At 45.9% G+C, this 24,270-nt stretch overlaps 3 protein-coding genes across 5 annotated transcripts in view; all 3 read right to left on the bottom strand.

Annotated features, from left to right (window-relative positions):
* Nucleotides 1–6,940, bottom strand: part of LOC311594154 (retinoblastoma-like protein 1) — a 57,762-nt gene extending 50,822 nt beyond the window's left edge. For 2 of the 3 annotated variants that reach the window (XM_084775649.1, XM_084775650.1), the window contains exons 1-2: nt 6,661–6,940; nt 1,871–2,004 (exon numbers count right to left, since the gene is read on the bottom strand). In XM_084775649.1, the coding sequence (XP_084631775.1) occupies nt 1,871–2,004; nt 6,661–6,816 (290 nt within the window). In that variant the 5' untranslated portion in view covers nt 6,817–6,940. The remainder of the gene's footprint in view (nt 1–1,870; nt 2,005–6,660) is intronic. The other variant, XM_084775651.1, reaches the window with a different exon arrangement.
* A 2,814-nt stretch (nt 6,941–9,754) lies between these two features.
* Nucleotides 9,755–23,141, bottom strand: LOC311593801 (maestro heat-like repeat-containing protein family member 7; the record flags this gene model as incomplete). Its single annotated transcript, XM_084775218.1, has 7 exons — nt 9,755–10,501; nt 14,029–14,094; nt 15,601–15,700; nt 17,546–17,668; nt 20,757–20,912; nt 21,886–22,050; nt 23,055–23,141. The coding sequence occupies 7 exons, from the start codon at nt 23,139–23,141 to the stop codon at nt 10,359–10,361; spliced, it is 840 nt and encodes a 279-aa protein (XP_084631344.1). The 3' UTR covers nt 9,755–10,358.
* The window catches only part of LOC311593799 (protein MROH8-like), a gene marked incomplete at its 5' end in the record, with an annotated part of 117,439 nt that continues 115,223 nt past the window's right edge, over nt 22,055–24,270 (bottom strand). The window contains one exon of the mRNA XM_084775217.1: nt 22,055–23,369. Within this exon, the coding sequence (XP_084631343.1) occupies nt 23,205–23,369 (165 nt within the window). The 3' untranslated portion in view covers nt 22,055–23,204. The remainder of the gene's footprint in view (nt 23,370–24,270) is intronic.

The raw sequence follows: 24,270 nt of genomic DNA, 5'->3' as shown, positions 1-24,270 counted from the left end.
ATGAATGTCTTGTGCTCTGAGAGGGGGTGTGACCTTTGCCAGCTGCAGATAGTTTAATTCTGAAGACTGAGAGGGACTAGGTGCCAGAGCCCAGTGAGGGCCAGGGGGCGCTTGAAGAAGGCGACTGCTGCTCTCCTGCTGCTGCTGCTGATTTGTGCTGCGGCTGCATGTGCTGTTTGCTGGACTGCTGGATATCCTGACCACAAAGACTGGACTTGCCCCAAGGACCTACATCCCTAAACAGCAGGAAGTAGTAAAGAAACATATGCTGCCGCTTTCCCTCTAGCCTTCTCTCTCCTACCTAGTGTTGGGGGGTTGGAAGATATTAGGGTAGATAAGGGTTGGAAGGGAGGTAGAGGCAGAAGGAACCCAAATAAAATAGATTTTTAAAAAGGTGCTAGAGACAGCAGTCTTCCATGATGCAGGCAATAAAATCACCTACCTAGCTCTTTCATTCTCTACACCTAGCCATGTTCCCCATGGCATTCATGAAGTAAATGTTTGACAACAACTTATAGCTTCACAGTTAGTTTGAAGAAAAAAAGGCTTCCAAACGAAGACTATTATGGGTGGGGACTAAAATTCAAGTGTTTGATTTCTTTCTGTTTGTATTTAACACAGGGCTTCTCTTGTAGGTCCCACTGTCCTGGAACCCACTCTGTAGCTCAGTCGGAGCTCTGCCTGCCTCTGATGCTCAGGTGCTAGAATGTGCGACGTGCATGTATCTTCGCTTGCATGCTGCATCTGAGCAAGTGCAAAAGGAAAGAAGGAACGACCAAGCCCTATGAAATGGAAGCACGAGGAGCTGTGAGCTCCCTGAGGGGCGTGGGAACCAGATTCAGGTTCTCTGCAAGGGCAGAAGCGCTTACGCGCTGCGCCATGTCTCCACAACCTGCACTGTAAGCTGTGAGACAGAGCTGTCTTTTCGACTGCACTGGATAGCCAAGCAGCCCCAGGATTTGCCTGCCTCAGTCCCCCAGCTCTGAGGTGGAGAGGACTCAACGATTTTTTAAATTGGCTAAACCCTTGGTATAAGAGACAAGCAGCTGGGCAGACCTAGGGAGTAACGGGGGTACATTACCTCCTAAGCTAACACCATACCGTTCCCTAGCAACCCACCCAGACGGCCACTGAAACTATGGCCAAGGGCCACACAGTCAGGTGGGCCTCCGGAACCACAGATGGCCTCGGCTCCTCTCTCAGGGTCATAAAGTTCCTTGAAGAAACAGACTTAAAAGTTAGGAACACAGCTGTAAGGAGATTTGGGCTCCCAGCTAGCTGCAAAGAACCCCACTGAAGATAGCGTTGCCTAGCGACTGACCGAAGGATCCCACTGGAGGTAGAGTTGCCAAGAGACCCAGTGTTATGGCCACATTCCTTCCTGCCCACTGGAGACAGGGTTACTAAGAAACCACACACTTCCCTGGACAAGGTAGTGAACAGAGAGAACAGAGAAAGCTAAGCCCTGGGAGGTCTTGACACCTTTTTCTGTAGCCTGTCACCTTTAGACTTTAGACTTCCTTATGTTTCTCAACCAATAGGTGATTGCCAGGCTAGGACCCCCCTGCTTTAGGGGCGTTGGGAGGAAAGGGACTTATAAAAGCCCCCACATCACCGTCCCAGGGTTTGCTTCTCAATACTATTGAATTGGTGCTGGTCGCAGCCCAGCTCGAGCTAAAATTAAAGATTCCTCTTGCAGTTCCAGTGGTTTCAACTCCTGGTGGACTTTTGGGATCTGGGTGCAACATGGTTCCAGGCCATGAGAAACCTGTCACTCGTGCTTGTGTTGTGTGTACCCCTACCACCAGCCACCTCTCTGGCCCAAACTCAGCACTTCTAAAACAGCAGTCAGAAAAGCAAAACATTTTACCTTAACTTAGCCGAGCGTAGTATTCTGGTCAGTGAAACACAGTTTCCTTCCATGACGCCCTTTCCCACTGTAGGAATGATGCTCTTACGGCAAGCAACATATAAAGAGCATGCCAGCCAGTGTATGACTTCTCCCTGCAGGCCAACGCAAACACAACACAAAGACACCTTAAAATGCTTGTCTGGAAGAGGCCTTAGACTTCATCTGTTTAAAACCTGAGAAAATAAGGCGAATACAGTTCCAAATACCACTACAGACCTCCATACTCTTCTCCTTGTTCCTAGAACCAGAGTATGAAAAAAAAAACAACACATTTTTAAAATCTTCTAAATCTAAAAATACATCTCTTTTTCAATTCCAAATTTAGTCTTACTGAAAGAGTTCTACTAAAAACAAAAAACAAAACAAAACAAAACAAAACAAACAAACAAGAGTTCTACTAAAATCTCTGTGTATTATCTTTTTTTTGTTTTTTGTTTTTGTTTTTTTCTTTGTTGTTTATTGTTTTTCAAGGCAGGGTTTCTCTGTGTAGCCTTGGCTGTCCTGGACTCACTTTGTAGACCAGGCTGGCCTTGAACTAACAGAGACTCGCCTGCCTCTGCCTCCTGAGTGCTGGGATTAAAGATGTGCACTAAACTGGTATCTTTCTCAGTTTTAAAACATCAGTCATATATATATATATATGTACATATATATACATATATATGTATGTATGTATGTGTGTATGTTTGTTTTTCCAAGACAGGGTTTCTTTGTGTGCCTTGGCTCTCTTGTACTCAACTTTGTAGAGCAGGCTGGCCTTGAACTGAGAGAGATCCGCCTGCCTCCCTGAGTGTTGGGATTAAAGGTAAGTGCCACCATGCCCAGATCACCAATCATATATATATATATATATATATATATATATATATATATATATATATATATATTTTGTTGTTGTTGTTGTTGTTGTTTTTGAGACGGGGTTTCTCTATGTTATCTTGGATGTCCTGGATTCACTTTGTAGACCAGGCTGACAGTGATCCACCTGCCTCTGCCTCCCGAGTGTTGGATTTAAAGGCGTGTTCCACCATGCCTGGCTACCAATCATATTCTTGATGATATTTATCCTTTTCTATTATTTAAGTTTTATATTTCTTTTTAGCAAATTTGGCAAAGGAAAAAAAAAGAATAGAAAGTTGGCAAGGATGTCACATGTCAAAAATGTTTATATTAGTGTATAATGTATTCTATTAATATACTACATAGTACATTAATACATTGATATTAATACCCACAATATAAAGGACAATGTCAGGTAATTTGTGAGGTGATTTGGGACATTATTTATTCCATAGTAAATTATCTTTAAGCTACTAAACTCAGTGCTCTACCACCAAAGATATTTCAGTTTACAAGCTCTAAGAAAGTAATGACTGGTAATTCAACGCTTAATTTTCTGTTCTTGACTTCAGACGTCTTCAAGTTGAAAATACCTCATGACTGGATGAAATACAGTTGAAGTTTGAGGATTAGCAATTACGGACACAGACCCCCAAACAAGCTATGAACAAGGATGACGCCGACAGACAGGCTAATGTGGAAGGGAGGACCTAGACAAAAGGCTACAGACGACACAGGAAGAGATAGCACACCACTGGCTCCACAACAACAAATGGTCAGCCCAGAAAACATAAACATACACACAGAGCAGGTTGTACTTATATATTTGGAAATATACGCACACATATGGAACAATCATTAAAGAAAAAGGCCATGGATTTGATAGAAAGCACAGAGGGGAAGTGCATGGGATGGGACGGAGGGAGGAACGGGATAGGGAGAAGGATGCAATTAGAATCTCAAGAAAAGCACTAACACTAAAAAGAATCATGGCCCTTGCTGTGCAGGCTTCAAGACCTCAGCTTGACGCCTGGAACCCATGTAAATGTGGGCGGAGAGCACTGGCTCAGCTGACGCTGTCCTCTGGCCTCCACACATGGGCCAAGGCATGTGCCCCCTGTTATCAAACTAAAATTTTGTTTAAAATTTTTTGTGATAGGGTTGGAGATGTACCTCAGTGGTAAAGTGCTTAAAACAACACAACAATAAAACCCTGTCTCAAAAAACAAAAACAAACAAACAAACAAATAAAACAATTGAAGAGAAAGCGTGGGAAAGTACAGTGTAGTGACTGACTTTCACCTAGGAGGCAACAAAAACTTCACACAGGAAGATTTAAACCTGCTAAGTAGGGGGGCTGGAGAGATGGCTCAGTGGTTAAGAGCACTATCTGCTCTGCCTAGAGGTCCTGAGTTCAATTCCCAGCAACCACATGGTGGCTCACAACCATCTATCTAATGAAATCTAATGTCCTCTTCCTGGCCTGGAGGACTACATGCACGCAGAGCACTGGTACATAATAATGAATAAACATTTTAAAATGTAAGTAATGGGAAACTGTCAGTAGGAGCTCCTGCGGGGCATTAGACAGGGACAGAGACTGGAGAGAGGATTCCTAGGGGGCAGCAGACACAGGAACTTCCTTTCCAACAGCTAAAACAAGAAAAGGAATAAGGGACAAAATCCAGGTCAGAATACCCTCAAACGCACTTCATATAGCTGTGCTTCCTAAAGCAAACACAAGACATCAATCAGTTCTGCCTGACTATGGATGCAGAACTTAGGTCATTGGGCTTCTCTGCAGTTACAGCTGAAGGGAAATGTCCAGGCAGAGCGCACAGGCCTTGGACGGAGTTTAACATAAGGATGTGAAGCAAGTGTCTAGATTGAGTGACTTCGCCACACACGGTACTTAGGAATGCTCATCTGAGGAGAGGAAATGAAGGCCTGGGAGATTAGAATGCTTCCTCAGGGTGTCAGGACCAACATGTTTTCAACTGTGATGTCATTAAAATTTCCCTTACTTTTTTGAATACTGTATGTGCGTGCACATGTGTGTAAATGTGCTCACCCATTCCTGTGTGCATGAAGGAAGGCCAGAGATAGATGTTGGGTGTCTTCATCTATCCCTCACAACCTTGTGAGACAGAGTCTCTCACTGAAGCCGGAGCTCTGTGTTTCAGCTAGACTGGCAGGCCACAGCACCCTTGGCCTTCGCCTGGCTTCGCCCCTCCATTTCTCATAACCTGCAACCCCCAGGTTACAGAGCAGGCGGCCACTGCTCCTGCCTTTTTCTTGGCTGCTGGGACGTGGGTCCTCATGCTTGCTGAGCAAGCACTTCCTCCACGGAGCCAGCTCTCCAATGCTTTCACATTTTCTGTTTCCTAGTTATGCGCCTCCTGTTGCACGTCACTGCCTTTTATTCAGTTTACGCTGCTTTCTCCCGGAAGCATGCTAAGTCTGCCTCAGGTACAACAGTCAACTCCCTGTTTCCAGCGCCATGCCTCTGAGCACTGACAGGCTGAGTCAGGAAGTCTGGGTGTGAGTCCAGCCCTGTGTCTAATGAAAGCTCTTGCACATCCCAGGGATGTGCTGAAATTGTCTGTCTGTCTTAATGCCTCCCGGGGACGGTTCCAGTACCCCAGAAGTCACCAAAGTCCAATAATGTTCAAGTCCCTGATTTATTTTTTAAAGATTTGTTTATTTACTGTTATGTACAGTGCTCTGCCTGCACAGACACCTGCAGGCCTGAGGAGGGCATCATCACATTACAGATGGCTGTGAGCCACCATGTGGTTGCTGGGAACTGAACTCAGGACCTCTGGAAGAGCAGTCAGTGCCCTTAACATCTGAGCCATCTCTCCAGCCCCCAAGTCCCTGATTTGAAATGGCAACGCATTTGCACACACACTAAGATCATCTCTAGATTACTTGACGGATTGATGTGAAAGCTATGTAAATAATCATACTATATTGTTTGCGGAATGACAAGTCTGGTCATCCTCAGGACAAACACAATTTCCCCCCAAATCCTTTCGGTCTGCTGAACCCACGGACAGGAATCCCACGGTAGCTGCCATCGCAATTCTACATCTACACTAAGCTCATGGCCTAGCTGGGTTTCTACAGTAGAGTGACTCTAGGCAAAACGACCCTGAGCCTCCGTGATAACACCACGAAAACAGGTATAGCAATCGCTGCCCTGCTGTAAAGGTAAATAGAGAAGTTACGGGAATAACAATGGTAACCACCATTCATTTTATTCAGAGCCAGACACCACACCAATCATTGGGGCAACGGCCTGGCAGGGAGGAACATGGGGCTGAGAAGAGCTTTGTGTGTGATGACTTTGATCAAACTACAGTGCATGGTAGAAGCGAGAGCAGGAGGGTGGAGAAGTAAATGTCTCATTCTGCTGAGCCGGGCTGCATCACAAACAGCGTCACCTTTGGACGCTAAGTTAACTTCTTACGACCCCGCCCGCTTTCTCTTCTGCGGAGTGGGGACATCCAATAATAGTATTTCAAAAGAGCGCTGGAGACATAATCAAAGGGTTGAGCCGCGATGAGCAACTCATCTTAGCGGATCGGGTCTGATCCATTGAAGGGCAGCGCCGCGCCGTTTGGGGCGCTGGGCGGCGCGCAGAAATCAAGTGTGGAAGTCTGGAGTCTAGGGATCCCCGGAGCAGCGCCGGACTCAGACCCAGCAGCTCCTTTCCTGCGTTTCGGTTTCCCGCCTCAAAACAAAACTGGGTGGGTTGGCCGAGCTACAGCCACCCTTCCCTCCCTGCACTCCTCCGAGACCCTCGCAGGTGGGGGAACTCCCACCGCCCGATGGGCTGCGGCGGGGGCGGGCCGGGGGTGGGGCCTGGCGAGGGTCGGGGCCGCCGCCCACCTGCCGCCGCTCACCTCTAGGCTGTAGTTGCCGCGGATGGCGGTGAAGTCGTCCAACGCTTCGGCCGCGCTCCCCTCGTCCAGGTTCAGCTCCTGGCACAGGGCCTGCAGCGCCTCCCTGGCCGCGGCCCCCGCCGCCGCCCCCTCGGCGTGGGGCTCGTCCTCGAACATCCCCTCCGGCCCGACGGGCGGCGCGACCCGGCTTCGGGGTTTTCTTTTCCCTCCCGGCGAGCTACCCACAAGCCCCCGCGACAAAGCGCGCGAAAATCGCCGGGTGGAGCTCGCCTGCCCTTCATCGTCTGCCTCCGCTTCGCTTCTCAAAAAGTCCCTTTCTCCTCCGGAGCCCGCAGTGGCCCCTCTCCGGGAGCGCGACAAGCAGACGGAGCTCACACTCTAAAGGAGATCTGGCTCGAGCCCTGGGTGCGCAGCTCCGGGGACACCGGCCCGCAGGGACCGGCGTGAGGGAGCGGGGCGGAGGGATCCGGGCCGGTGCTGAGGCCGCCGGGACTGTCGCTGGCGACCCGCGCTCTCCTTAGCGAGCCCCGTGGCGTGGGTAACTTAGGGCTGCCCGTGGGGAGTCGGGTCACCCCGGTGAGCAGCCCTCTCCGTGGATCCGAGGTCTCTCAGCTCCCAGGCGCGCATTAGACACGCTCTCGCTGAGCTTTGACCGTGTTTGGAAGTGGATGCGGGAGCAGCCGAAAGTGGTTCATTCCTGTGGAAGCGCCACGTCGGAGGCTCCCAAACGTCGCCGCCACGGAGGGATGGAGAGGCAAGGGTTTTAAGGGACGCCCCTCAGCCTCACCCTTTCCCAACCCCCCGAATCTGGGGACTGTCCCAGTAAGTAGTCATTTCAGGAACAGAGACTGTCTTCGCGCTGACGCGAAAGGTTTTTTGTTTTTTTGGTTTTTTGAGACAAGGTCTCTCTGTGTAGCCTTGGCTGTCCTGGACTCGCTTTGTAGACCAGGCTGGCCTCGAACTCACAGCGATCCGCCTGCCTTTGCCTCCCAAGTGCTGGGCGAAAGGTGTTTTTAAAACGTAAACTGGAACCTGACAGTTTCCCTCAGAATCCTCCCGTCTTTAAATACAGCAAAATACAGCGTCAGACGCACCAGGGATCGTTACCTTGAGAATGTCAAGCCAGTTCTCAGAGGCGGCTTTTCTCCCGTGTTCATCACACTGAACATGCTTACCGAGCTCTACATTAGTTAAGTAATTGTCACCTTTTCCGGCCGTTTCTGAGCACTGCATCCTAGTTTGGAACTCTGTGTGTGTGTGTGTGTGTGTGTGTGTGTGTGTGTGTGTGTGTGTGTGTGTGTGTGTATTAGGAAGGGATCTTGTGAGTCCTGTAAGTTTCTGAACCTGAGCCTTCTAAGTTTTGTTTGTTCCCTGAGTCTTATGAGCCTCATTCCAGGAGAGAATGATTTAATTCAGTCAGAGGAAATAGCTACACAGCACCCAATAACATAGGCAAAGAGTTTAGAAATTTTTTAACTAGGATGGGCCTTCAAGCAAAGGGACAAGGCTAGCTATAGTGTTGTTTCATAAAGTGTGCTTGCAGAAAGTGGAGGCCTCACTACTTCATTTAAACTCTAAAGCAGATTATTACTGTGGAAGTTTTGGTCTGTGGCTTAAAAAGTATTTGAAGCACCCGGCATAGTGGTGCACACCTTTAATCCCAGCACTCAGGAGGCAGAAGGGAGGTGGCTCTTTATGAGTTCAAGGCCAGCCTGGTCTACATGGTGAGTCCAGGACCTGCAAGGCTACACCCAGAAATCCTGTCTCCAAAAACCAAAAGGAAAAAAAAAAGTATTTGGAAAACAAAATTGTTTCATCTAATACTTCAGTAAAATGCAATGGGAGTGGTTGATCAGGCCCTGTAACCCTCTGAAGGCAGTTGCTGAAATGATGTATCTGGGCAGTAATGTAACCCAAAAGCTCTTTAGAAGTCACCAAGGTAATTACAGGAGAATGGTCTGAGGACTTTCTTGTAGATTTTTTTAGTTTTCAGGCGATGGTATTTGAAGCTCCCTACAAATTCCTCTCCCTTTTAGTATTCTGTCCTTGATGCATCAAGTTTTGTCCTAGAAATAGCCAATATACTATTAATGCAGAAATTTTTTTAAAAAGTTTTTTTTTGTATTGGTTGGTAAGAAAAAGGCCTGAAATGTGTCCTATCAGTCGATGCATATGTGATCTGTTTGAAGTATGGGAGGAGCTTCATCGTGTTACAAAGTAGAGAGTAGAGTTGGCTGCACTTGTGTGGTCTTCTAATGTAGTCTGCGGTGGCAAGACTTCTGAAAATTAGAGTCCTTAGCAACCAGAGATATACAATGAACTGGGCCTGTTTTATATATGTTCTGCATTGTTTTACCTTTTACTGTTTAGTGTAGTTCACAGATGGATATCTGTAGCAGTTTGAGTGGAGAACGGCCTCCATAGGCTCATGTATTTGAGTGTTTAGTCACCAGGGAGTGATACTATTTGAAAGAATTAGAAGGATTAGAAGATGTGGTTTTGTTAGAGTAGGCGTGGCCTTGATGGAGGAAGGATGCCACTTGGGAATAGATTTTGAGCTTTCAAAAGCCTATGCCAGGCCTAGGCTCTCTTCCTCTTGGCCTACACATTAGGCTGTGATGCTCGAGCGCCTGCCTGTATGCTACCATGATAATGGATTCAACAAAGCACAGCCCCAATTGAATGCTTTCTTTCAAGCTGAGCGTGGTAGCGCACACCTTCAATCCCAGCACTCAGGAGGCAGAGGCAGGTGAATCGATGTGAGTTCGAGGCCAGCCTGGTTTACAAAATAAGTCTAGGTCAGCCAAGGCTACACAGAGAGACTCTGTCTCCGCAGGGGTGTGTATGTGTGTGGGAGCTTTCTTTTGTAAGAATTGCCTTGGTCATGATGTCTCTTCAGAGCAATAGGACAGTGACTAAAACAGCATCTTTTCTGGATCCTTGATTTCTTTCTAAATCACCCATCCCTGAGATTTCCCCCTTTCTATATTTGTGTCATTATTTCTGTTAGAACAGTAGGGGACAATAATTTCCCTATAAACAACTATAGGATATTATATAATAGATGTATTTATATGTATTTTCACAGTGCTGAAGACTGAACACCAGATCTGACACGTGTTCTCTGCTACACCCCAGCCCTGATAGGAACGGCCTTACACCAGCGTTGTCTTCCTTGGCTGCATGTGCGTAGAAGCCATAACTAGTTCACTGGGCAATGACCCTGATTTGAGTAAGGGATGCCATCTGTGCTCTGGACTAAGGGATGCAATCCATGTTCTGGCTCTCTGTGCTACTGCCTCCTTAATGCTAGAGTCGAAGCAGTACACCCGCAAAGCTGGCTCAAACACTCTTCTGATTTCAATATTTGAGGATATTCGGTTTTTAAAATTATTTATTTATTACATACACTGTGTTCTGCCTCCATATGCACCTGCACATCAGAAGAGGATACCATATCTCATTATAGATGGTTGTTAGCCGCCTATACAGAGCTAGTTCCAGGACAGCTAGGGCTACATGGAAAAACCCTGTCTTGGAAAACAGAGGAAAAAAAAAAAACCCAAACAAACCAAAAACATCAGTTGTATAAAATAGTAAAATATCAGCGGCCTAATCACTCAGTTCCATGCGAATGTGCTTGTCACTTGTGTGGTTTCTGAAAGGGCTTGCTCTTACCTCTGTCATGTGTGTGCTTTCTACGTATAAAGACAGCCCAAGAGCTTCCTCAGCCAGGAAACTCTTGATTGTGACTCAGACCCCACCCTCTGGATTCGGAACAGAGCCTGGGAGGCGAGTAGGCACAAAGAGGGCTCAGGGTCCTGCAGCCATGCTCTCAGTTCTGCAAGGCAAGAAAAGCATGACTGGAGGTTTCTAGAACTGAGTGCCACTCTAGACCCCAAGAAACCAACAAAGCAGAGGAGCTGCGCTCAAAAGGCAGTGTTTTCCTAGGCTGTGGAAAGTTCATCAAAGTTGGAGGTTGTTGAATTGATTCCAGATTTGACCTGTAAAACCCACTGTTTTCTGACTTGCTGAGTATTTCATCTCTTTGCAATAACCATATTTTAAGTAGTCTGCCTAAAATCAAAAATATCTGGGTCTGCCCACCTTTATCTAATGTTAACCTTTTCACTTCTTGCCTTATCCTAAAAAGGTAACTCTTAAATCACTATTTTTTTTCTCTTATGTCTAATGTTAACCTCTTTTTTCTTTCTGTTTTTTTCTTTCTCTTTTTCTTTTTGGTATTTCAAGACAGGGTTTCTCTGTGTAGCCTTGGCTGTCCTGGACTCCCTTAGTAGACCAGGCTGGCCTCAATCTCACGAAGATATGTCTGCCTCTGCCTCCCTGGTGCCAGGATTAAAGGCGTGGGCCACCAGGCCTGTTTTTTTTTTTTTTTTTTTTTTTTTGTTTATTTTTGTTCTTTGTTTTGTTGTTTCTTTTTCAAGACAGGGTTTCTCTGTGTATTCTGGCTGTCCTGGAACTTGCTCTGTCAACCAGCCTGGCCTCAAGCTGATCTCAAACTCAAGAGATCCACCTGCCTCTGCCTCCCAAGTGCTGGCATTAAAAGTGTGTGCCACCACAATCCAGCTTAATGTTAACCTCTTATCTTACTCTAAAAATCATTAACTCTTAAGTCATTATTCCTTTGTAGGTTTTGTTTTTTTTGTTTGTTTGTTTGTTTGTTTTTTGAGACAGGGACTCACTATGTAGCTTTGGCTGTCCTGGAATTTATTATGTAGATGAGGCTGGCCTTGAACTCACAAAGATCCACCTACCTCTGCCTCCCAAATGCTAGCATTAAAGGAATATACTAGAGTGCCTGGCTAATATTTTTCAATTAAAAAAAAAAGATTTATTTAGCTGTGGGGCTGAAAGATGGCTCAGCAGTTAGGAGTATTGTCTACTCTTCCAGATGTCCTGAGTTCAATTCCCATCAACCACATGGTGGCTTACTGCCATCTATGAGATCTGGTGTCCTCTTCTGGCCTGCAGGTATACATAATAAGCAAACAAATCTTTAAAAAATAAAAAATAAAGATTTATTTATGTATGTGAGTGTTCTGTCTTCCAGTACATCTGGATGACAGAAGAGGGCATCAGATGGTTGCTGGGAATTGAACCCAGGACCTCTGGAAGAACAAGCAGTGCTCTTAACCTCTGAGCTATCTCTCCAGCTGCTGTATCTTTCAACTTGTAATGTCTTGGTTTTGTCTTGTTTTGAGACAGGCTCTCCTGTGTTGCCCGGGCTGAATTTGAATAGCCATCCCTGTGCCTTAACCCACCATGTAGCGAGACAAAATGCAAACTACCATGCCCACTTTAAAGTGTAGCTTTTATGTTTTCTTATACCAAAAGAAACACACGTTTGTTATATAGGAAACTTAGATCATACATGTGAGCACCAGGAGAACATAAGCCATATATGATTTTACCACCTAGAGATAACTGCTGTTATTTTGAAAGTGTGTCTTTCAGTAAGGTGGTGGTGGCACAGGGCTTTAATCCCAACATTTGGTGGAGTCAGAGGCAGGCAGATCTCTGAATTCAAGGCCAGTCTGGTATACAAGTCAATTTCCAGGATGGCCAGGGCTATACAGAACAGCCTTATCTGGAAACAAAAGGTATGTCTTCCTGATCATTTTTCTATTCATTGTTTTTGCTTCAAATACTGTTGTTCAAATGGAACCATATCCTCAAAATGTCCATTTTTTGGAGACAGGGGTCTTGGCGTGACCTTGATCCTCCTGCCTCTACTTCCTGGGTTCAGGGATAAATGCTTTGTCTGATGGAATTATAGTTCATTATTGCCTGAGTCACAGCTGTGTGTAAATAGAACTTTTGTTCCCCTGGGATTTTTAGGTAAGAAATAAAATCAGAATAGAATAGTTTACATGACTTTCTTTCCTTTCTCCCCCCCCCCCCTCTTTTGAAACAAGATTTCATTTTGTAGCCCAGTTAGGCCTCCAACTCACAATCTCCCTACCTTAGTCTCCCAAATAGCTATCAACCCTGGCTGGTTTGCTGCTGTTCTTATAGAATGTTTTAACATTGATGAAGAAATGATAGACTTTAGTGAGAAGTGGCATGATCAGGGTAGAAAGACAGCTCAGTGGCTGAGAGCATTTGCTGCTCTTGCAGAGACTTGGATTCAGTTCCCAGCACCCACATATTGGCTTACACCCAAGTGTAACTCCACTTCCAGAAGATGTTGATGTCCTCTTCTGACCTCTGCAGGCACCAGGCATGCACGTAGTACACATACCTTCAGGCAGAACACTCATAGACATAAAATTAATATTAAGAAAATTATCATTGTATTCCTTATATTGGCTTTATTCCCTACATGTTTCAATAATTACTGTGTTTTTAAAAAGTAGTGAATTGAGCTGGATGTGGTGGCGCAAGCCTTTAATCCCAGCACTTAGGAGGCAGAGGCAGACAGGATCTTTTAAATTCGAGGCCAGCATGGTCTACAGAGTGAGTCTGGGACAGCCAAGGCTAACCGAGAGACCCTGTTTGGAAAAATTAAAAAAAAAAAAAAGTGGTGAAAAGTAGTCCTGCAAGATGACTCAGTAAGTGAAGGCACTTGCTGCCGAGCCTGACAAGCTGACTTCAATCCCCAGACCCCACATGGCTGAGGACAAAGAAGCACTCACTCACTCTTGGAGTTTGTTCTCTTCCTGCCATACACATGCTAAGTAAATAAAAACTTAAATTAAAAAAGCCAATTGTTTAGATTTTTAATTTGGTTATGAAAGTAGTGACTTTGGATTGTGAGAGGGAGCACTTGCATTTCTTTACCTTTTCTAACTATAACTACCTTTCCCTCCGGAGCTTTGATTGAACCTGGAGCTCAAGTGCATGCTGGGTAAACATTCTACAACTAAGCTATAGCTCCAGACTTACACCATGATTCTTAGGTAGCACTCAACCTGCAGAACAGCACAGTTACACAGTTTCACTCACTGACAGTTCTGGAAACCGACCTCTGATGGTTGCCTTAGATGACTAAAGCATCTTCGTGCCAAGTCCTGCCCTCTACAGCACAGCTGCTTAGCCAGCCTGCTGTCTCTGAGGTATGTGTGAGGCATCATCACTCTTTGTTAAAATAGATTTCTATAATGTTTTACTTGCTGATCACGTTTAGGGCTTTCCCCTAGGACAGTCATTAAAGCTGTTTCCAGACAAACAGGATCACACTCTGACCTCAGGCATCTTACACTTAGATAAGACTGTAATTTAATTGAATTGCAGTCACTTGTGTTGTTATTGCTGCATAACCCAGAGTTTACTTGCCAGACTCTGTTGGTGCAGAATCAGACACCTTCCAAATCAGTGCGTTCCCCACGCAACACTGTCAGTACTTACGGTTCTCTATCCACTCAGTACCCTGCATCGTGAGCTCCCTGGGATCCGTATACTTTGATAAGAGCCCTGAACACAAGACAGCCAGTTTCAGACTTCAAGGAACTAAAAGGTTTTCATTTTTGTCATTTAATACTTAAGCAGGTGGCAGAGTTAGCCTTTTGACAAACATGTTCAGCACAATGAATCCCAGGCAGGCATCCTGGCTCATGCCTGTGACCCCTGCACTTGGGAGCTCAGGCATGAGAAAGGCCATGAGCTCCAAGTCAGCCCAGGGTACACAGTGAGCTGCGTGAGAGGCTAAGCAGAGCCCAGAGTGGTAGTGCACATCTTTAACCTGAGCACTCAGGGGGCAGCAGCAGGTGCATCTGTCTGAGTTCTAGGCAAGCCTGGTGCCCATACCAGTTTCAGGCCACCCAGGGCTACACAGTAAAAACTTGTTTCAAAAAGTAAATAACAAAGAAGAAGAGGAGGGGGAGGAGGAGGAAAAGAAGAGCCAGCAACATCATATGGGCTAATGTGCTTGCTCAGGAGCCTGACAACCTGAGTTCAATTCCCAGAACCCACACAGTGGAAGAAGAGCTAACTCCCACACATTCTCTGACCTCCACATATCTGCCATGGCACCTATATGTGAGCACATGTGCATATATAAGCATACACACACTCACTAAACAGTGTTAAATATTTAAAAAAATATCCCCAGGGGCCTAATAGTTATTGCTCAATAACATGGTTCCTTCTTCCTTCGAAGTGTTTCCGGGGTCACCTACATTTAAAAAAAATCATGCCTGATGCTGTAAGCTTGTGCCTGGGGAGGTCAGGCCCTAGCAGAGAAGGCATTGTTTTTGCTTTGTTAGTCATGGTGTGACCATCAAATTGCCTGATAAATATGTTTATGTATACAGATGAGTGCTGCTTTCAGCTTTGGTCAGATTCTCTCTGTAGGCATCAGTTACTGAGAAGCTCATAGTGGCCAAAGTACTGACAGTGTTGAGGACTCAGCCCTAACTGAGCATCTGTCTCCTCCTCCTGGCCTAAGCTAACCCTGCAGAGGAGGGGGTGAAAGAACGCACCAGGTGACTATGTCTTCCAGCCATTGTGCTTATGAACTTGTGGCCTGCATGAGATCCGCACAAGACCGCTGTCCTGTCACTAGGACTTATGAAGACCTGCACACCCTTAAGGGTTTCTAGGCAGTTTCTGGGGAAAGGGGTTGTGAGGTCCTACACCTACAGTTAATGGTTGTTACAGGTGGTAAAATGAAGGAAGCAACGTTCCCTCGGTGTAGTCATGAGTAAGTTACCCAGGCTCCTGTAAATAACCCTTTACCCATGCTCCCATAGTAACCCTAATTAAATTCAAGGAGTCACCAAAATAAAAGACATCAAAGTAGAAGAGAGGCTGTTTGGGAAGAAAGGGATCAATGGGAGCGGGTGAGGGGCAAGAGAGGGCTCTGGAGGTTAATATACTTGAAATACATTCTGTACATGCAGAGAGAGGGGCTGCACGCACTCAACCAACGGGAGGCTACAGGCTAACAGCGACTTCACAAGTGAAAGGCTTTTCTTTTACCTATAAACAGGGCAGCTGTTCTTCTGATGGGAAGTGTTGACTCCTTGGAACACATTAGTATTTGGTCTAGGATGTTTATTTTCCCCTTGCATTTTTCTCCCTGTGTTGATGGGAAACAGTATATAGAGCAATAAAGTAGCCGGTGAGTACAGCACTGTCTGGATGACTACAGTCAACGCCACAGTGGCTGCTTTGTCACGATAGCAAGCTCCTGTAAGGTTAAGTCTTCAGAACGCCCATTTGCACACCTCTCTGTGGCACCTGTATGTCACCTGGGCTTCTCTGTCCCTCTCTTAGTCTTCCCAATTCTAACCACCCTGAGCTTCAACTTCCCTGCCTTCTCCTGCCTAGTCGGCCATGTTCCGAGGACTCTGCAAGCTTCCTTTTTGGCACACATTATTTTCCACTTGGAGTTTCTATTTTAGTTTCCCCTTAATAGTTTGAAGATTCCAAACTGAACATTTTAAACCTGGGTTGCTGTGGCCTCCTACACAGAGGATGTACTTTGCTCTGTGGATGAGTAAGTACACTTTCCAAAGCCTCTCGGAAGGACAAACACCTTATGACCAGGAAGGGGAGATAAGAACTGTTTCTCATAGAGCTTACAATTTAACATGGATAATTTGCACTTTTACCCATTGGGAACACCACATTGCCATTAATGCATCTGTAATGCATCTGTTATATGTAATGGCTGAAGTTCAGAGACCTGAAAGTCAGGAAGACGACAGGCAAAGGCACTATGGTTTGTTTCCTAGCCCTACAAGCTTGATGAGAAGAGAGCATCTGGCTTTCACCTATGTGGAAGGTTCCTAGAGAGTCGCAGAGGTGGCTCTACTCCACCCATTTCTAGAAACCTAAGCATGGGCTTCTAGAGCTTCTCTGGATCAAGGCTGACCCTGTTGGGAGCCATGTAGGCTCTGCTGGGTTTGTGAGGACAAGATGCTCTCGGGGGCTCAGGGCTAGTGACATGCTGCCCTCTTCTTGGTAAACTCACACGCTGTGGCAGTCCTTGCATAGGCCTTATTATCATGCTCAGAGAGGAGATAAAACAATCCACTGTATCAAACAAAGGCCTACCAACATGGAGACAAGGCACCATTATTTCAGTTCAGCACACAGGGACTTTTTGTTGTTTCTGTTTTTCAGATGAAGTCTCACTATAGAGCTCTGGCTGGCCTGAAACTCACTGTGTAGATCAGCTTGACCTTGAACTCACTGCCTCTGCCTCCTAAGTGCTGGGATTAAAGGTGTGCACCACCAAGACTAGCCCAAGTAAAATTTTTTGCCTGGACATTGTAAGCCTGACCATATAGTTTCTGATGCAATTAGTGGGGGCCTCTGGTTTGTAAGTCCTTGGGTTATTACTATTTTGAGACAAGGTCTTACTCTCCAGCTCAGCTTGCCCTCAAGCTCACACAAAGCCTCCTGCCTCCACCTCCCAATGCTGCGATTATGGGTATGTGCCACCACACCTTACCATCAGCTTTTTGCATATGTGAAGAAGTGTGTTAGTAGTGTCTTTGTTGGCTAGTGAAATGGCTCAGTGGTAAAAGAGCTTGCCATGCTAGCCTGAGGAGTCAAGTTTGATCCCTGAAGCCCACAAAACCAAATGCAGATGGGAAACCCCAGAATCCTACAGTGAAATGGGAGGTGGAGACCAGAGACTCACATGAGCAGGAATGAAAGAGAGCCTGCCTCACAAGGTAGAACTGACTCTCGAAAGCTGTTCACTGACTTCTACTTGCACACTGTGGCACACTCAATGTGTGTGCAAACACACATAATGAGTAATCGAGGGAACTACAGGAAAAAGATCTACCTCTTAAACAGTTCATGGAGGGCAACTACTGAACTGAAGAGGACAGGATGGGAAATGTTTCCTGCATGGCAAGTGTCTCCATTAAAAGGTATCTGACAACCGAAGCCACTATTGTCACATAACAAAGAATCTGCAGACCCTTCCAGCTTCATTGGGTTTGATGTAGAAGGGATCTTTGCAGTACACTTCTGGGGGCAGCTTCCACTTCAGGAACCAGGCACAAAGACTTAGGACTCGTCTGCTCTCCTGTTGTGAAGGAAAAGAGTATCAGAGCTCAGCATTTTCAAACATTTTTTACCTGAGGTGAATTTTCCTTTGTAAAACTGACACAAAGGCTGATACCTTCAGAATTACTCTGGGTGAGCTGAGGAAAGGGAATGAACTAGACTTCTGACTTCCTCCTGAGGAGCTGGAAGGATCCATGGGCCTGCAAGGTGCTAAAAAGGATGTAGAAACCACTGGTCTCTGGAAAAGTGAGAACTAGCGGATGTGGTACCCAGGTGAGGTACAAAAGATACAGCCCATGCTCTAGACAGGATTCCCCTGAGCAAGTGTGCCTCTGCTCTGGTCATCACCCCCAGAATGCCAGCAAAGCACTCAGAACTGCTTATCTCAGTCCACTAGGTTTTTGAGCCAAAAATACTCTTTTAAGACCAGGTATGAGCCATGCGTGGTGACTCACACTTTTAATCCCAGAACTGGGAGGCAGAGGCAGGTGGATCTCTGAGTTTGTGGCCAGCCTGGTCTACGGAGCAAGTCCAGGACTGCCAAGCCTACACAGAGAATCCCTGTCTCAGAAAACCAAACAAAAAACAAAACAAAAAAAAAGACCAGGTATGGTGGTGCACACGTTTAATTGCAGCACTGAGTAGGCTAAGGCAAATGAGCAGATCTCTGACTTAGAGGCCAGCCTGGTCTACATAGCCAGTTCTAGGTCATCTGGAGCTACATAGACTTTCTCTCAAAAAAGCAACAGAAAAAACCCTTTGGGGATTTATGAGATTAAGAATTCGCTCATTTACTTTGCGTAACAATTTGTAGCTGTGTAGTAAAATTAACGATATCCAGATATTCCACACTAGGTTTTCATTTCCTCAAAGTCTCACATGCGTTCACTGACGTGCTCACTACTGTACTATAGTCAGGAAAACAGAAAACTGTCCTAGAATAGGAGAAGGGGGTAAACTTTAGTTTAAATAATGAAACCCCATGTAATACTGACAATAAATGATCCACAGCCGTACAATAAAAATCTCATAAGTGGGCTGGAGAGATGGCTCAGTGGTTAAGAGCACTGTCTGCTCTTCTAGAGGTCCTGAGTTCAGTTCCCAGCAACCACATGGTGGCTCACAACCATCTATAATGTGATCTGATGATAAAGTACTCATATACAATAAATAAAATAAAAAACTCTCAGAAGTACAATGTTAAGTAAATTTGCTGAAAGATTTACACAACATAATACTTAAAATGTGAAAATATAAACTGGGTGTGGTAGCACCCAACAGTAATCCCAAGAGTTGGGAGCAAAAGGCAAGAGGAAGAAAGTTCAAGGCCAGGTTGGCCTCCATAGTGAGACTGCCCCCCCCCACACACACACTCAAGCCAAGCACTAATGACACACACCTGTAAACCCAGTACTTTTGAGGCAGAGGCAAGACAATGCAGTCCATCCAGCATCAAGCATTCAGGTCCACCCAGCCTTGGTTACATAGTGAGTTTGAGACCAGCTTCAGCTACCAGAGACCCTATCCCAACCAGAGACCCTAACCCAACCAGACACCCTAATCCAACCAGACACCCTACCCCAACCAGACACCCTATCCCAACCAGACACCCTATCCCAACCAGACACCCTATCCCAACCAGACACCCTATCCCAACCAGACACCCTATCCCAACCAGACACCCTATCCCAACCAGACACCCTATCCCAACCAGACACCCTATCCCAACCAGACAGACACCCTATCCCAACCAGACAGACACCCTATCCCAAAACAAACCAAAGCACAATAGAGACATGAAAGAAAAGAAAGAAGTGGGGAAGGGAAAGGAAGGGAAGCGCTTACTGGAGGGACAATGAGAGTTTAAGATGACAGGTCTTTGGGGGCTTCAGGTGGGAACAGGTGTGTGATTCGTTTATGTCATTTCTTAGAGCTAAGGTAGCATTGGTTATATCGTAATGCTCAGACTCCCTCCCAAGAGCTCAACTTAGCCAGAAGTTGTTCATGTTTGTAGGAAACTAAGCCAGCCCTTGGCAGCTCTGGGATTTTCCTGATTGCCAAGTGATGGCAGGTTCACATCAATACCTCTGTGAACCTGATACTCCAAAGACATGCTTTCCCATTGCCTGGTTGACAAAGTCTGAGCTATACTTTACTATACAGTCTGAAATGTTTCCTGGAACTCACTTAGGGCCTCGAACTCACAAAGACGCACCTGCCTCTGTCTCCAGAATTCTGGGATTAAAGACGTGCACCACTACCACTGGCTGTTTCTAAGCTTTTAAATTTGACTTTTATTTTTGTGAAGCAATGGGGGCCACAAAGACCAAACTCCAAAATTCTTCCAGAATCCTCGTGGTCTGAACTTTTCCCCCCTGGTACTATATATCTGGTCATCAGTTAGCACAGTGGACTGAACAAGCTTGTAGACTCTATGTGTCCGTTTGTCTGTCTCCCTGTCTCTATGTGTGTTTTCAGGAATCAGTTCCTCTCTTTCCACCTGTGGGTTCCAGGAATCAAACTCCACACGTCAGGCCTGGCAGGAAGAACCTTTACCTACTGAGTCATCTTGCCAGTCTTACTTTTGGATTTGGAAACAAGATCTTAATAAGTTGTCCTCACTGGCCTTGAGCCTCCCACACAGCTGAGACCACAGCTACAGTGCTAGGCGCAGCCTAAACAGACCAGTTAGTATTCAGTGGCTTAAGTGAAAGCCACACTTCTTACAGCAAAGCCCTTGGAAAGCTGAGGAGAGATAAAGGCTCCAGATAGTCCACAGAGATTACTCTCTCTCCCTTAACTCCAGCAGGTTACATGTCTCAAGGCCATGGGGAGTCCTTGAAAGACGAGAACATGTTTGTCACTAACACAGAGTTGTTGAAAACACACAGTTCTTCCCCACAAAGGCCATATTTTGCTACACAGCAATTGAGAGTTGGATTTCCCACAATTTACTCAGGGAGATAATGAAATGCAGTTCTGTGCCAGAGGATGTAAGGAACAAGAATGTGACTGCAAAGTCTTGTGTCCTCAGAGTTATAAATTCTTCTTTGCAGGGCTGGATCTAAACTGTGAGTTATTCACGGCTGAAAAGAAACTGACATTACCTCAGCAATGTCACTGTCCTCATTCTGAGAGAAGAGAAGCAATGGGACCTGGCTTTCCAGGACTTGGGTTTCCACACTCTTCTTTTCCGTGCTCTTCACAGACTTGATGGAGGCTCCAAAAAGAGTCACGGAGTTATGGTGAACATCCCGTCCCACCTGAGATGGAATGGTCACAAGGAAACAGCTCACTGAACTTGCTCACAGTAGCTTGTAAGAACCCCAGGGATTGCGGGACACCAGTCTTAACATGAACCCACGCAACTGCATGGAGTTGAGGACAAGAAATGACCTCTATAGGGAGACAGCAAGACCTGTGCTTGGTTCTCTTTTCTCTGAACTCTACAAACAAGAAATGGGTAAGTCCCACCTGTGACTGAAGAAGCCTATACCCAATACTGCTGCTAATCCTTCACACACCCTAGCTTTAGCAGACACTGAGGATGCCTGCCTGTACCCAATACTGCTGCTAATCCCTCACACATCCCCAGTTTTAGCAGACACTGAGGATGCCTGCCTTGTATCCAATACTGCTGCTAATCCCTCACACACCCTAGCTTTAGCAGACACTGAGGATGCCTGCCTTGTACCCTGTGTGTTTCTTTTTAAAATCTTCGTGATTGGGACAAGGACACAAGTTCAGTCCATCATTTTGACTCATTTCTTTTCTTGTTTCTTGTCCTATACAAACTCTTTCCCCTCCTACTGAGCAAGGAAATGCCTTGGTAAGTGACTCAAGATTTTTTGTTTTGTTGTTGTTTGTTGGTTGGTTGGTTTGTTTTTTGAGACAGGGTTTCACTGTGTAACCCAGGCTGTCCGGGACCAGTCTGGCCTTGAACTCAGCAAGGCCTGCCTTTGCCTGTGCCTCCCAACTATAGGGATAAAAGTGTTCACCACCACCACCCAGCTATGTCTTAAGATTTTTCAAGTCTGAAAAACAGATAATATCAGTTGAGGAAATCAGGGCATCACAGGGTATCTGGAAGGATCTTGAGGGAGAAGATCTAAAAGGCCTCTATAAATAAAACATTCCATCCTCTAAGTAAAATAAAATGGCCTATTACTGTTTCAATATCTTCTTGCTGGTAGGTACCCACCCCCTAGGGAAGAAGCTTTCCTGTCATGATCTTACATCACCAAACAAGGAGAGCAGAGTCTGCATCATGGCAGCCAAGGTGGTGGAGTCCAGCATCCTGACAAGCTGCAGGAGTGTCTGGATGGCCAACAAAACGATCCTCTCATCGGTCTCATGTAGGCGATCTAAGATGCAGGGCAGCAGGCTCCTGACTTCTTCTCTCTGTGTGTGCCAAAGCAGCTGTGACCTCCACTCCTCGTAGCACCTTACCTAACGTCTAACCGGAGGGATCCCACTGCATAAGTAACCCAGTGCATGTGGCTTCCTGGTTACTCTGGCTAATCCAGAACAGAGGTGTGGTAAGGAGGGACAATAGTCCTCTCTTTACTATTGTCACACCTGCTATGTAGAGGAGGGAGGAGTGTTGTGAACCGCTTCTCAGAACAGAGGGGGGCGGGGATGGGGAAGGACAGGGATGTACCCTTGCCTTTAAGGAAAAGTCCCAACACAGAAAAATAAGGAATGGCCAGCTCAGGCCACAATAAGTTCTCCAGCATGAAGGTATTAAAACAGAGGCTTGAAAACTCATTGATAGGAACTCAGCAGTATGTGACTGAAGATCCTTAAAAGTTCTCCCCATCGAACTCCTACAAGGAAGCAGCCTCTTAGACTTTCTTTTTTATGGATGCATTTATTTATTTGGGGCAAAATCATGCTTGAATGCATTCTGCAAGTGAGATGTCAGCATCATAGATTTTGCCCCTAAACAACTTTAGTAGCTAGCTGTCTATCTCTATCTACATGACAGGCTCTCGCTGTGTAGGCCAGGCTTGCCTTGAACTCTCCATCCTCCTGCCTCAGCCTCCCAAGTGCTGAAAATACGTGCATGGTTCAGTCTCTGTCTTCTCACAGCTGGGATATCCTGCTGCATAAACAGTATTCCTTTACACATAAGTAAATCATATTAATTTAAGAATCTACTGAAGCCAGGCATGTTGGCAACATGCCTATAATCCCAGCACTTATGTGAATTTCAGAACAGCCTTGTCTACAGAATGAATTCGTGGCAAGCCAGGTGCATAGTAAGACACTATCTCAACCCTCACAGATACCGCTTTCATTTACAGCTTTTGTTTCTATCCCAGAACCAACCAAAGTCTTACACTGTACTGGGTTGTACTGTTTTGTTGCTTTTCACCAGTTGGCTCCTTTCTTTTTTTCATTACTTTAACTTTTTTGAGGAATCCAGTCCACTTGTCCTTTAGGGACCTATCTGAATCAAACTCCTCTACAGACTCCTCATTAGCAGCCATGTGTCCCTGTACTCAGAGGGGGGCTGTGGGCGCAGTTTGATACAGACGCTGTACAGGGTTCTATTACCTGTCATAAGGCACTGGATGGCATAGGAGGTGGCTGAGCACTATGTCTGTGTGCTTAGGACTGGAGAGAAGCAAACTCACAGTACTTATGATTTGTTGCCGGACACTAGGCAGCGTGATTATTGACAGCCGGGCACAGATAACGCCTATTATTTCTGGCACCTGAAGAGGAAAATGGACATCACTAAGACCTTAATCCTGCAGGACAATTAGAGAGCATTTGTAGCCACTTCTGAGAGGCCCTGAGATGATAAAAGACAAAGTATTTTTGAATTCGAAAAGTTTAGGATGCTAAAAAGTTCAGTGTACTGCTGAAGCGCTTGCCTCACATGTATGGGTACCAGAACTTGGTCCTTATCACTATGGAGACAATAGTTAAAACTTTCCAATCATTTGCTGGGCACTGGTGGCAAGTGCTGTTAGTCCCAGCACTCGGGAGGCAGAGGCAGGTGGATCTCTGAGTTGGAGGCCAGCCTGGGCTATGAAGTTAGTCCAGACAGCCAGGGCTATGTTTAGAGACCCCGTCTTTTTAAAAAAAAAGTGGGTGCAAGGGAGCCTGCACCCACTGCCCTCAGGTCTTTCAGGAAGCAGAAGCCTGGCTTTGGTCCAGTTCTCCCTCTGCTTGGCTGTGCACCTGCATACAGTGGCTGTCACCCCAGCAGGTGCAGGAAGCACTGGTGAAGCTGGGCCCAGCCACAGGAACATGAGGGGGAACCTACTGGGGGCTTGCGGGAGACATTTCTGCCCTCAACAAAGGGACAAGAAGGGAAGCATCATCTTTCTGAATTGTCATCTCTGTCTGCTCATGAAGTCTCAGCTGCACTTGCCTCATGACCTCATGGACAGAAAAGGTTAAAAAAAAAAAAAAAAAAAAAGGACCCGTGGTCTTGGCTGGTTCTGTCAGTCAGTGAGCCCAGCATAGCAAATACACTGTGTCCAGGTTTCCTAAACATATTTAAGAATGTTTATTTATTGTAATTATTTAATACAGTTGATCACTTTATAGTAAGAGCATGTCAGATAAGCATTGTAACAAATACACCATTGTGACACAAGGAGATCA

The sequence above is a fragment of the Acomys minous genome (assembly GCF_964271855.1).
Source record: "Acomys minous genome assembly, chromosome: 3".
NCBI lineage: Eukaryota > Metazoa > Chordata > Mammalia > Rodentia > Muridae > Acomys > Acomys minous.
This window is presented reverse-complemented; position numbering and strand designations above follow the sequence as displayed.